Source organism: Arvicola amphibius, chromosome 5 (genome assembly GCF_903992535.2).
Source record: "Arvicola amphibius chromosome 5, mArvAmp1.2, whole genome shotgun sequence".
Taxonomy (NCBI): domain Eukaryota; kingdom Metazoa; phylum Chordata; class Mammalia; order Rodentia; family Cricetidae; genus Arvicola; species Arvicola amphibius.
In genome coordinates, this window is record NC_052051.1 from 147,617,485 (window position 1) to 147,631,989 (window position 14,505).

General features: G+C 45.9%; 1 protein-coding gene across 2 annotated transcripts in view; it reads left to right on the forward strand.

Moving 5' to 3' along the window:
- Window positions 1-14,505, forward strand: part of Cfap53 (cilia and flagella associated protein 53) — a 42,975-nt gene that overhangs the window by 3,969 nt on the left and 24,501 nt on the right. The window contains exons 2-3 of one of the 2 annotated variants that reach the window (XM_038331538.1): window positions 6,845-7,074; window positions 7,825-7,998. In XM_038331538.1, coding sequence (XP_038187466.1) covers window positions 6,845-7,074; window positions 7,825-7,998 — 404 coding nt within the window. The remainder of the gene's footprint in view (window positions 1-6,844; window positions 7,075-7,824; window positions 7,999-14,505) is intronic. The other variant, XM_038331539.1, reaches the window with a different exon arrangement.

Genomic DNA, 14,505 nt, shown 5'->3' on the forward strand with positions numbered 1-14,505 from the left:
GAGAAAACCCCTAATTCTTATTTATTTATTTATTTATTTATTTATTATGTATACAATATTCTGTCTGTGTGTATGCCTGCAGGCCAGAAGAGGTCACCAGACCTCATTACAGATGGTTGTGAGCCACCATGTGGTTGCTGGGAATTGAACTCAGGACCTTTGGAAGAGCAGGCAATGCTCTTAACCTCTAAGCCATCTCTTCAGCCCCAAAACCCCTAATTCTTACTATCCAGGTCTATACTATTCGAAGCACTTTGAACATAGAACTCTGAACATAGTACTCACATCTCTGGTTGATTAAATATTTCTAGAACCTGGTCTGTTAAATTTTTATCTATCTATCTATCTATCTATCTATCTATCTATATCATATCTATCATCATCATCTATTTCTATGTATGTATGTATCTATCTATCTATCTATCTATCTATCTATCTATCTATCTATCTATCTATCTATCTATCTATGTTCTTTGAGAGTTTCTAGTTCCATGCCTGTTTTGCTTGTATTTTACCCCAACTCTTCCCATATCCACCCCTCCTTCCATACCCACCCAACTTGTATCCTCTTTCTTTTTGTTGGGACACACTCAGACATGAGCCTGTTCCACCTTGTCTAGAGGTCAGAGAGTCTGAGCTTATTTTTGCTCTTTCAAAGTTGTTGACAATGAGTATGGCTATATACCCTGACTTAGGGTGTGGTTACTTGGTGTTTTGGACATTAAGATGATCCATAGAGGTGGATCTGCTCCACACTGACCAAAGGTCAGAGAATTCAATCATAGTCCTGTGCTCATTCATTTAAAATAGGAAATTTGACGTAGGGATACTTGGCCTAGGGTGTGTTCACTGAACATTCCTGCCCAAGCATCAAATGCCTTACTCAGGAAATAATGGCTTGATGTCTCAAGTATTGAAGCAAGTAATTGATTTGGTTGTTCTTTGTGTCATGTTAAAACAGTCTTTTTCCTTCTTCCCTCCTTTTGTATTGGGGTATAAAAGCATATGAAAAACAAATGCAGGCAAATTCAGTATCCACTGATTTTCCCTTCCAGTACTATCCTGTGTCTCTGTTTTTTCTTATCTCTGTTCCACCTACCTAACATTTCTAATCCATACACTCTTCTTCTGGAGCAGACGAACCTTCTATGACTGAACCGAGGCAGAAATTACCTCAAAAAGGTGGCTTTTGACACTTTTTTAACCCTTTATTGAGGCGCATGGAACCACGGACACAAGAGCCTGGGGATTAAAGAACACACAGAGTCGCCAGTCACTCTTGAAACAAGAACGCCCATTTTATTGTGTTCCCAGACAGCGTATATAGGGCTCTCCTTGACTAATGTCCAAGTCCTAGCTCTGGGGATTTTCCACTGCAAGCCCACCAGAAATCATTTCCTTGTTATCAGGAACTCGTGAGGGTTCTGTGCTCAGAGCAGCTGGAAGCATAGAAAAACAAGTTATTTACTCGACCAGGCAAGAGGTCATAGAAAGTTCAGGGTCTGAGGGTCTGCAGCTCCCCAAAACTCCCCCTTTTCTATGTAATCAGACCAGGCCTGTCTTAGGTTGCAGAAGTGCAAATTCACGTTTTACCAGTCATCAAGATCACTGGCCTCAGCACACAAGGCCTCTGTCTTAGGTTGATTGTGACAGGCTCCTGTCTTACCCATCTCTGGCTCACTGGCCTTCTTGTAGCACGTAGACCCATACTGTGCTCGGAGGAAGCCCGCTTACTTGGGCAAGCATCAGCTGCTTAGCGATATTAAGGCACTGCTGCTGTTGCACGGACGCCTGTTATAAAGGCAGAGCAATGAAAACCCTCCAGCTATGAGCATTCCTCGGGAAACAGTCCCAGACCAGCTTTCCAGCAAGCCTGTGCCATAAAGAATGCCCTTAGTTAAAGAATCTATAAGTGTGAGGAGCATGAGTCTCATTAATCTTAAGAATATCTCTAGCAAAGGATGCAGTAAAATTAAGAAATTGTGTGTTCCATTGTCCCTTAAGAATTCAACTGGCTGACGGTGGCACTAAGGTTCTTGACTGGCCTGGGCATGGTACAAATATGATGGAAGAAAGGGGATCAACTAACCATACGCAAATCCCATAAGACACCTAACTGCGCTTGTCAAGGGCAGTCTGCGGGTTACGTTGGAAAATGCCCTGGCGAATATGCTCATTAATGGAATTTTGGGTCTCTAAGGCAGTGGCAACCTGTCAGCTAGGGAATCAACAGCAGCAATCTGGCTGATGGCAATTCCGGCTGCCACGGTGGAGGCCACAGAGGTGACAATAGCGGCTACTGTAGCCGCAGTGATCCTGAAGTCTCGATGGGGGCTACTCAGCACTAGCTGATCATCATAGGTGACGTTCACTGGCACGGGCACCAGGCCTGGCACATGGACCACAACAGCTACCTAATGACATGAAACTTGAGAGCAGTCAAGGGCAGAATCATTCAAGGTATGGTTAGTTAAAAGAAAGAAAAATGGTCCTGACATACAGATACCTGCAGGAAAAGTCTTATTTTGGCTCTGGTTTAACTGCAAGGTATCTTCAAAGGTATTTATGGCATTCCATTTTGCTGTGCCTTTAAACAAGATAGAATCCTGCAAAGCCAAGGGTCCAAAATTTAGACAGGCATGAGGTCCACAGAGATACCATCCCATGAAGGTAGACACTATACCATATTGGGCTGGATTCCGGAAATAAAACTCCTGAGAATCACACTTAATCCCTTACAAGCAATGCTACTTTTACCCAACACCAAACCTACCGATCCAGTAGGGATGGGACCACACGCTCCTATGGAAGGGCTTGAACACCCATTTGTGATGTTAAAACTGCTCAGGCGGCAGTACAGAGGTCCAATACTGCGCGCTCCCTCTGGTTCCCGGGACCAGATTGTCAATGGTACCCTTTTCTGAGGAATGAATGTCATGGAAGAAGCCTCTAGTGCCCCATAAACTTGCTGTGGGGCCCGGGGTGGACCTCTCCTCCCGTTTCCCAACTGACCAGAGAACAGATGACCATCAGCGTCCATTTTAGGCTGACATTCATTAGACCAATGATGTCCTTTCCTACAACGGGGGCACAAGCCAGGTTGCTTCTTACCTGAGGCTCCATCTGGTTGTCATGGGTTACCTGAAGACAGGTCTCCGGGGCAGTTGGGACATTGTTTTTTAAAATGCTCAGCTTGTCAACAGTTAAGCATGCCCCAAGACCACGACACTGCAGAGCAGTGGCCATCACAGCCCTGGTGATATGGGCTTGGTCATTGTCCTTACACAGTCTGATGTAATCATTCAACCCTCCTTATTGCCAGTGGGGATGAATATCCTCCTGACAATACTTGCTGGCATTCTCATAAGCTAGTTGTTTGGTAACTGGCATGGCAGCATCAACATCAGGGAAAATCCTCCTGCTAACTGTGAGAGCCAATTCACAGAACCTGAATAAGGCTCAGACAGCCCCGCAGCACCTTAGGTAACTGACCCCCTGCAGCCTTGTTAGACAAGGCTTTCCAGGCTCTTAAGGCAGCAGTGGCAATTTGAGCATACACCCCTGGGTCGTACATGACTTGCTGATTAAGCTGGGCACGCGGGCCAGCCCGTGAGCATGTCCACACTTCTATTCGGGTGCCCTGCAGCAGCGTTCCTTCTGGCTGTCTCCACACAATTGTCTTGATAATCTGACCTCCAAATCAAATAATCCCCTCCACTAAGTACTGCCCTGCAAAGCTGCATCCAATCACTAGGAGTCAAATTTTGATCCATGAAGGATTCCACCAAAGCAGCGGTAAAGGGAACATGTGGCCCATAAGCGGTTACGGCCTCTTTAAGCTGTCTTACATCCTTAAACTGAAACTGCTTATGTAGTCTCTGCCTATCCCCTGAGGATCTGCAGTTTCAATAACAGGGAACGCCTGGATATTTCTGGACTTAAATTCTGCCAATTGTCTCCTCAAATCTTCTACCTCCCTCTCACTAGCCAGAGAGGCAGCTGCTTTGTCTTTCTCCTGGGGCGAGGCAAGAGAACAGACCCAGTCCCGAGAGATGACTCGGAATCACTACTGTCTGAGCTCTGAGCCTCCTCAGGCTCCTTCAGCTCTTCTCCCTCTGGATCTCCTTTGCATGACGCCAGGGATTCTCTGTCTTGGACATCCTCCAGTATCCTAACAGCTTCCTTAAGATGTTCATTGATCCTACAATTTTTAGTAACTATAGACTTTTTAACCAGCCTCCAAAGGAAAAACGTGGCAATGGGAAAGGACTCTGGTCCCTTTTTTCTCCGTTCCTTTTGTAGGTCTTCCTTAACATGTTCCCAGTCATGGCTGTTCAAGTTGCCTGCCTGTAGAAACCACGGACTAACCCAACCTAGGGTTTCCATGAATTCTTCAGCTGTTTTTCTTTTAATCCCGGTACCCTGCTTTTTCAGTAGTACCTGCAATTCCTTTACGAGAGCAGACTTGGAAGAATCCACCCCCATCCTTACAATTCACCCTCTCACCTCTTTGCTTGTTACCTGCTAGCCAGCCTTATGGAGGGTGTCCCTCAGAGGTGTCCCTAGTTCCCAATCCCAGCGGGGCCTTCACCTTTGCTGCCTGCACCACCTGTAACCACGGTTGGGCAAGGGCATGGGGAGTAAAGAACACACAGAGACAGGAGTCACTCTTGGAGCAAGAATGCCCATTTTATTGTGTTCCCAGACAGCTTATATAGGGCTCTCCTTGACTAATGTCCAAGACTTAGCTCTGGGGATTTTCCACGGCAAGCCCACCAGAAATCATTTCCTTGTTATCAGGAACTCATGAGGGTTTCATGCTCAGAGCAGCTACAAGCATAGAAAATCAAGTTGTTTACTCCAGCAGGCAAGAGGTCATTGAAAGTTTAGGGTCTGAGGGTCTGCAGCTCCCAACACCCCCATTTTACCCCCAATAAATACTCTGCCCCACTACTGCTTGAGGTGTCCTCTGCTCCATCGATGCCTCAGATGGATGAGAGACCTGAATTCAAACTCACAATTGAAGGACTCTGCTTTTGCATGATCTGGTCTCTTGGTGGTCTTTGGGGATCTGGACTTTGGACACAAGAGGGATACACTCTCAGAGAAAAGTCTTTTTCTCTCTCTCCCAGCAGCTAAACGTTGTTGCCATTCACTCGCAGCTAGTGAGGGGGTTGTATGCCCAGTTTCCTTTCTGTGCTGGAATGTGGTCTGGCTTGGGCTCACACGTGTTCTGTGCGGTTATGATCACTGTGTAGCTGTCCTCCTGTGTCCAGAAGGCATTTGCTTGCCATTCATTGCCTCTGGCTCTTACTCTTTCTTCCCTCTCTTCTGAAATTATCCATGAGCCTTGGAAGTGGGGGGGGGGGGCGTGGGTGCAGCATACATGTTTCCTTTTGGACCGAACATTCTACAGTTTTTCATTCTATATACTTTGGCCAGTTGTGGGTGTCGGGTGTTTGTGTTAATCACCATCCACTACAAATAGAAGCTTCTGGGGAGGGTTGACTTGGTAGAAGTATGCAGAAAGGGGTGCAAAATGATTCTCGAATTTCTTCTTTTTTTAAAAAATTTTGTTTTTTGAGGCAGGGTTTCATATCTCCAGCTGTCCTGGAACTCACTCTGTAGACCAGGCTGGACTTGAACTCACAGAGATCCCCCTACCTCTGTCTGCTAGGATTAAAGGTGTGTACCATTACCACATAGCTAAGTATATCTACTTTTAGTCAAAGGATTTTTAAGAAAAATAGATGATCTGTAACTCATGATTCAACTTACTTTTTTTTTTTTTTTTGTTTTTCGAGACAGGGTTTTTCTGTAGCTTTTTTAGAGCCTGTCCTGGAACTAGCTCTTGTAGACCAGGCTGGCCTCGAACTCACAGAGATCCGCCTGCCTCTGCCTCCCGAGTGCTGGGATTAAAGGCGTGCGCCACCACCACCCGGCTCAACTTACTTTTTTATGATGGTGCAAAACTGATAGACATTTAGTAGGTTGTGCTTTAAAATGTGAATTTGGATCATTTTGTGGACTAGTAATATACAGTAATGTTACTCTCAAGGTCTTGGCAGGACATTGAGATGAAGCCTACACCAGGCTCAAGAGAGATCCTGAGGCTGAATAACAGATACTCTACAGTGTTTGTTATGTTTGGTAGATTACGCGTGTAAAATGCATCATTACTAACAGTATCTCCTGTTTACAATTGGGTAATCAGAGTACACCCTATTGAAAACCAGAGACTTTCCATACTTGAGGCTGATTAGATGAATAGCAAACACAGGGAACCAAACAAGTTATCCCTTAGATGCTTAAGCTGTTTTTGGCTGTAAGAGCAAGATGTATGTGTGTGTTGCCCTCTTTTGAAATTGTTGCTGTTTTAAAACACGGCTGTCGTTAGGCTGCAAGAGCAGCAGCCCGAGGGAATTTTGTTCCCTCAGTCTTTCAAGGACTCTTTCAAAGCTCCAAGGGAACTTATCTAAATCTCTGTCCCTCTAAAGAACCCAAGATTCAAAGGTTGTGGAATTCTGCTCCTCAGAGAGGCTGAATAGCAGGTAGCTCACTTCCTTTCCTGGCATCTCTCCAGAAGCCCTCGTGGGCCTCCTAACAACCCTTCTCCACCTGGCTCCTCTCTGACACTTCCTGTCAGCTAGTAGCTGACTCAGCTTCCTGACCTCAGGCGAATTTTATTTAATCAAACACATCTTTTGCATCATTAAACACATGTTCTGGAGCATAAATAAAAGTAACATGCCTTAAAATATTCTACAGCACACAAATTTTTTCTATCCACAGCCGAGCTCTTGATTTTTGCCTACTGTAAGTGACAGCTGTCATTTGTTTTCAGAGGGCCAAGCCTCCCAAAGCTCAAAGGGCTGAACAACATCTGAAAAGAATCCAGCGCAGCTATCACAAGTATCACACTACTTTGGCTTCCATTAAGTCAAATGAGCAGGATCGCCTGAGAGTTGACTGGATCCAGCACAATGACCGCAAGTACTTTAACAGTCTTGTGCAATCAAGAGTCAAGGATGCCATGCAAGGCTTTATCATCAACACGGAAGAGCGGCGGAATAAGTAAGGCTCACAAGCCTGGTAGCCCAGGCTCTGAAGCACACCAGAAGCACTCGCTTTCATTTCCTTTGAACACTGGGGATCAAACCCTGGGTCTCTTCTGTGTTGGGCAAGTTTGTTGTGTCTCAGCTCACAGATGTTTAAGATGGTGCATGAAACAATCAAGTCAAATGAAGGTCATGGCTAATTTTTTTATAGTAAAACCAGTAACTATTGTTTTCTATTATTTTTACTTATTCACTTTTTTATTATTTACTACATTTTGATGGAAAAAAGAATATACTGTTTTAGGGTTTGTTTCTTTCACTAAAATCTGTCCACTGTGCTACTTTTGAAGATAAGCATTTCATATTTTATCTGTATATTCTCAAATAAAATATGACACAGATTTAGGTCTTATTTCGTGGAGAACCACAGTGTGACCTTTTTAAAAAAAACATTATTTATTGGAGGGAGTGAATGTCATTGTGCATATGGAGGTCAGGGGACAACTTTGGGGAGTTGGTTCTTTTCTTCCACTATGTGGGTCTCAGGGTCAAACTCGGATCACCAGGCAATTCTTTTTTTATTTTTTCAAAGTGGTTTCTGGGGACAAAACTCATGCTCACAAGGCAAGTGTTTTCCTGAGTTATTTCCTCACCCTTAGTGATCATTTATTTCTTAAAAAATTCATAGACAATACCTCAGAAGAATGAAAGTCAATTGGAATGATGATTTTATGAATAAATTACTTAGTTTTTTTGTTTGTTTCAGGCTACGTGAACTTTTAGCATCAGAAGAAAGCAATTATTTTGCTGAAATGCAATCAAAAGGAGAAACCATTGAAGAGAAAAAAGACAGAATGAGAGAGAGAACCAAGTTGTTAAGAGAGAAGAAGGAAAAGGAGAGGCAGGAGTATGTAGCTGAAAAATTAGAGCAGCAATTCAGGTAATAAATTGGAAGAGCAGACAAGCAGAATGTGAACGTGGGGTGGTTAAGTTAAGGAAATAATGCCAGAGCTGCTGCTGCCAGTCCAGGAAAGGAAGTGCAGGCATACACAGTGCCCTTCAACAGTGGTGCTTCTTAGAAAAGAGCTTCAAGACCATGGTGGACCCTTGAGGTGGGAGGAGAACTTTAGCCAGAAAATAGTGCAGTGTGTGGGACTACACTACGGGGGCCTCACAGGAGATGGGTGACGGGAAGTAGAGGGAGAGGGAACGAGGAGAGGAGAGGGAGTAGAGGAAGAGTGGGTAGCGGTTGGTCACAGAGGATCCTCTTCAGAGAAAGTCCCCAGAGCAACCTCAAGAACAGAGGAAATACCAGATTTTGTAACTTTTGGTGGAAGTTTCACATCAGTGATTTAGTTCAACATTACCTTCATGACAAAGGGCATGGAGGAGCCAGACTATATTAAGAACCATCCGAGCACAGGCTGCTTTTTAATTCTCTGTGCACTGGAGGTAGCTGTGGGTAGCAGGGCTCGACTTCTTTAGGTTGTATAATCTGCCTTCTTTTAAGAGTGACCACTGTCTTAAAGGGACAGTCACACATTCTCACTGGTATATTAAAAAATGATTTAACTTAGGGTAAGTTGTAACCTTAGAAGAGTGTACACAGTTGTTGAAAGAGGTTTTCTGTCCTGCCTAATTCCGCAGCTGTTCAGTTCCAAAGAAACACACAGAGGTTTACATTAATCATAAACTGGTTGGCCTATTAGCTCAGGCTTCTTATTAACTCTTACACCCTACATTAACCCACAATTCTTTTCTGTGTCAGCTACATGGCTTGGTACCTTTTATCAGCGAAGCAGTCTTATCTTGCTTCCTCTGCATCTGGATGATGACTGCAGACTCAGCCTTTCCTCTTCCCAGAATCTTCCTGTTCTGGTTGCCCCGCCAATACTTCCTTCCTGGCTACTGACCAATCAGTGTCTTATTAAAGCGATACAAGCAACAAATCTTTACAGGGTAGAAGAACATTATCCCACATCACATAGTAATCATACTTTAAATCTTGGTAATCACTTAAATACATAGATTGGTTATGTAGATCACTTAAGACACAAGTGCTCAGTTCATCTTAAAATCCTGCTCTAGTGCTCTGTGCTTGCTTCCCAACAATGAAAGTGCCAAGCAAGGGTCCTTTCCACTTCTGCCAAATACATGGCAGGGCCTCTTTTACCATTGTCTGATTATTGCCTGGCACCATGATCATGTCTGATTATCTAGACTTGTGATCCACAGAGACCCTTCATTTTCAGATCCCTGGTCTTCCCTGTAGTCAGTCTGATCTCATGATTGTCTCTAGTGTCCCTTCTCATTTTGCCTTCCTACCTTAAGATATCCTGAATCTGTTCCAATTTCATGGAATGCTTTGAAGGAAGTACTCCTTCTCTGAAATGACCTATTGCATTACATCATCAAGAGTATGGCAGATGCTTTTAATTTTACAAACTAAGACACACTCCTTACCTTTAAAAGGTGTTTTTGCATGCATATGCATGCATGCATGCATGTGTGCATGTATGTCCGCCCTAGGTAGCTTCAGCTATCAACTTGACACAGCCTAGAGATTTCTGAGAGAAACCTTAATTGATGGATTGCCAGATCAGATTGACTTGTAGTCATGTCTGGGAGGAATTGTCTTGAATGGTGGTTGATATAAGAGGTCCTAGTCCACTGTGGGTAGCACCATCCCTAGGCAAGTGGCCTGGGCTATATAAGGAAGCTAGCAGAACTGTGGAAGGTGACTGTCTCACACAGTACCGCATCTAGGCAAATAATTATGGGCAACTGGGGAATGTTGAAAGTAGGAGAATTAGTCTTGCAGGGATGAACTTCTTCGTTAGTTTTACAGTGCTATGCAGTCAGCTCTGAAATCATATACATAAAACAACATTGGACAGACTCAGCAGGTTGTATATTTATGCATTTATATAGCCCCAATCCTAAAACAAAATATTTGGAAAGGTCCCTGAAAAGTTTCTGCACCCAAATAAGCCTCTCTGCTGATGTAGCAATCCAAATCACATCAAATCAAACCAAATTAGAAAAAGCCCGGGTTTAATGGATACAGCGCTCCCAGATGATTTTTCTAGACCCTTAGAGAGATGGGGAAAAGAGACCAGAAAACCACATGTCTGTTTTCTGGGGGGCAGTTTAAATACCCTGTGGGAGTGGTCTTGAGCATCTCTTGGGGAGGGGGCATCCTTTGGCCGGTTTTCTGAGATGTGGCAGGGTTTGGAGAGAGATGAGGGAGGGGGCTTGAGATGGAGCTTCCACCAGAACATCCCAGACTCTTTGAGTATATGGATGCCAGTTCATATCTGGCTGCTTCCTGCAGGCATGGAACCATGTGGAAAGGAGGGGTTGGGAGTTGGTGGGCGCACACTCAGCAGGTGTGAGTGGAAAAGCATTTAGTTAGCTGCCATCCTGGAGATGGCAGGCACTTGTTTCTTGAGGAAGCAAAAAAGGCGAGTTGCTAGGAAAAAAAATAATTAGCACCTGTCGTAGCTGTACTGACAAAGATGAGCGTGCCAGGAAGATCAGACAGGCCCTTCATTGGGACATCTTGGAAAACCGGAGGATGGAGGGTCCCAGCTGTTGGACAGACCAAGTATCCGGAATAGATGTCTGCTTGAGCCTGGAGAAATGGTACCAGCATGGATGTGCCAGGAGCTTATCAGCGGAAGGGGTGGTGAGGATCACAGTGGAAGGTCTTGCCCATATGGTCTCAGGAGTCCTAGGAACTAGCTGCTTGATGAGTACTCTGCCCCCAGGGAGAGCAGGGAGGCAGGTATGATCAGGACAAAGAAGAATTGCCCTGCAAGAATAAAGGGAAGAGACAGGGTCTTAAGAGGGAAGGAAAGGGTCCTGTCTACCGCATGACAGAAACTGGTGAGAGGGTATTGTAGGACCCGAGTGTGATGCTAAAACAGAGTAAGGAGCTCCAGTGGAAAGTCAGTGGACCTACCCACTGCCTGCAGCATCTCCCTAGGCTCGGAGAGGGCAGTGGGAGTCACCAAGTCTGGGCTGCATCAGTCCTCCACCAGGCTGGCAGCATCTTGGATGCCGGTGTTGGTGAGGCTGGACCTCTGTAGTATGTCATAGAGGTCGAGCCTGCACGGGAGCATTCTGATTTCCGGTGTCTAGGCTGTGGGTAGACAGGGCATGGCCTTGCTGGGTCAGTGGCCTCAGGTCGCATTTGAAACAGACTCCTGGAAATTAACTTGGTCTGAGCTCTGAAGGGATGGAGCTTTGTGGTCAAATTTTTTGTGGTCAAACCTTTGTGGGGTTCCTGGTGACCTCGGGGGGACTGGTGAAGCTTGGACTTGGAACGTAGCCTTCCCCTGCAACGTTGTCTGTCCCTCTTCTTGGGCCTCAAAAACTTTAAAAGCCATTTTTGTCAACTGCTGTATGGGAGTTTGAGGACCTTCCTCAGCTTTTTAAATTTCTTTCTAATACCTGGCACTGACTGAGAAATGAAATGAGTGGCCAGGACTGTGGCTCCTGTGGGGAGGCTGGGTCAAGATGAGCATACTCAACTGTGATCTGGTCTTCATACTTACTGTGTTGTTGCTGCCTGAACTCGACTTCGCTCTTCGGGAGTGAGCTTGGAGGCCTGGATTGACTTAGAGGCCATGCCAGGTCAAATAGTAGACCTGGGACAGATAAGGAAACTCCTTGATAGAAACAGAAGGATTAGCAGAGAAGGAATCCAACTGCTTTTCTATGTGTGAAAGGTCCTGAAGGGAGGAGGGAGGGAGCTCCAGTTACCTCTCTGAGCGGGCAGAGGAGAGCAGGGATTTGGCGAGACAAGTATGAAAAGAGACTGGGGAGGATTCCGGGAATTAGGCCAGTGTTTACAAGGGGTCCAGGCCTTGGGTTGTGGCAGGGAAGGGTAAGGAGGGGCAGTAGGAAGAAGTGGAGGAGAGGAAGGTGAGTGAGGAGGAGGAAGTTGCTCCTTGACTTTTGTCCTGGGGAAGGGGTAGGTAGGAGGGGTGGACAGGGGGAGGAATGTGAGGAATGTTGGCCTCTGAATGGAACAGGTGACCTGTAGGAGGGGGTTGGGGGGGTGGGGGAGGGGCAAGTGTCTCCAGCAGAATGGTCAGGGCAGAATTTTCAGGGTCCCAGTTCCCAGACAGGCAGGAATCTGGAGGTGCCGTGACCCTAGCTAACAAGACCAGTGCTGTGAGACACTATATCCTGAGGGAAGGACAGAAGTGCATTACCCGGAAACCGTGGACACATAACCGTTCTGTCCACTCGGCTCCAAGCTGAGTTTCCAAGCAAAAGTTTTCAAGGTCACGGAGGCTGAAAAATTCAAAAGTTCCCTCCAATGGCCACCTGGTCCCATTGTCAAGGACATACTGAGACCAGGCCTTAGTGCACAGAGAAATCAGATGTTCAGGACAAGCGGTATCAGATAGCCCCAATTTAAAAAGATCTTGGAAAAGGCAGCCCAAGGGCATTTGGGGATCTGACTTCCCATTGCAGGTACCTATTTCTGAAGTCTATGCTAGGACCCAAGCCTAGTGCAATGAGTCCTCTGTGGTAGGAAAAAAAAAAAAAAGAGGGGGTATGGGATTTTCTCCTAAATGGAACATCTTCTGAAGAAGGGTTCCCATGGAACAAGGTAGGTCCTTATTCCACTAACTGGTCAGGGACCTGGCATGGCTGTGTCTTTGGCAGGACACCCCCAAAATCGCAGGAGGCCCTGGGCCACTAAGGAAATGACTCGGAAAGCTGATCTTAGCTGGGCAGAGTGCAGGTGCGGTGTTTTCCTATTATGCCCTGTCCGTGGGAACCCCAAAAGACCACCAGAGAGACCGACTCATGGAAATACAAGATTTATTGTGTGCACAATACAAGCCATCAGTGCAGCAGTGAGAGGAGGTACCCTGTAACAGTTCAGATAAAATGCTACGTTCCCAGTGGGGCGGCAGTGGGCAGCTGACCACGAAGGGCAGGTCCCACCTTCTGAGGCCTCTGTGGGTTTCAGGTGGGTGGCAGGTGGCAGGTAAGAGAACATGGCAGATCGGCAGGGCAGCTGGTCCCACAAGGAGTGCACAGGTGAGAGACAGAGACGGATAGGCATGCCTTGTGGAGAGAGGGTTTGGGTATAGTTTATTCAGTAAAAGGGGAGAGGGGGGCAGAGGGGGAGGGGAGGGGAGGAGGAGAGAAGCAGCAGTCACCTCTTCCAAAGAGAGAAGGGGGAGAAGAGGGGAGAGAGAGGGGAAGAGAGCAGAAGTTACCTCTTCAGGAAAGATATGGAAAAGAGAGAGATCAGGCTGGAAGCGGGGAGGAAAATTGGCTTGCTTGGTGGAAGGGCATAGTGGGTGGGGATTGTCTCTTAAAGGGACAGGATAGACTATTACAGTACCCCACCCTTCTAGAGGGCACTATTTAAGGCAAAACCCAGAAAAGTTATATTAGCAGAGTGTGGGGTGACAGTCTAGGGACTTTTTATTTATTTTATTTTCGAACCTCACCTGTTGCTTGTCCAGTTTACTTATTGGCTGACTTTTTGGTGGGGACATTCTACAGTTATCTGTACTTTCCAGATGGCTACCCTTTTACTTTTGCCTCTAGCCATTTCTGAGGACTGGAATTTTTATGGGGAAATAGCTTATATAAGACACAAGATGGAGGCAGAGGACAAAATGGAGGAATGTTGAGTCTTTGTTCCCACTGCATGTCGCTGGGCTGGTGGGGGGAAACATCCCCTTGGTGGAATCTCCAGAAAAGTTTCTGCATCCAATAAGTTTCTCCACTGATGCAGCAATCCAAATCAGACCAAACGAAACCAAATTAGAAAAAGCCCAGGTCTATTGGATAAAATGCTCCTGAATGATTTTCCAGGCTCCCAGAGAGGAGACAGGAAAGAGAGACCGAAAAACCACGTCTTGATGTGGGATTCCCCTCTGTGTGTTATGAATACAATTGGTCAATAAAGAATCTGCCTTGGGCCTATTGCAGTGCAGAGTAGGGCAAGGCAGGAATTCCAAGCAGATAGAGGAGAGAGTAGGTTGTAGAACTCTAGGATAACTCTAAAGCCATTTCTGACAACTCTGAGGCCATTCCCAAGGCCTCTCAGCCTTAGTGCTCCCCTCCCCTGGGAACCAAGAACATAACTACACATGCATGTACTGAGATGTTGGGAACTTTCCATCTCCCTGAGTCCTTGTCAGTGTTCTCCAAATAGAGCTCCGTCCCTGGAATTGGTGACTCAGTTCCTGATGTGTTGACTCAGTCCCTGAAACAGGGTCACAATGACCCACAGATGTTCCCTCTTACCCCGCCTGATCTGGCAACCACTCTCCTGCCCTGGGTCAGTCCAGTAGCCCTTTGAATAAGCCAATCATAATAGTTGAAAAATAACCCCCAGGTTCCCCCCCCCCTTATTTCCCCTTCTATTTCTATAAAAATAGCCTATACCAGCTATTTGAGGTCTTTT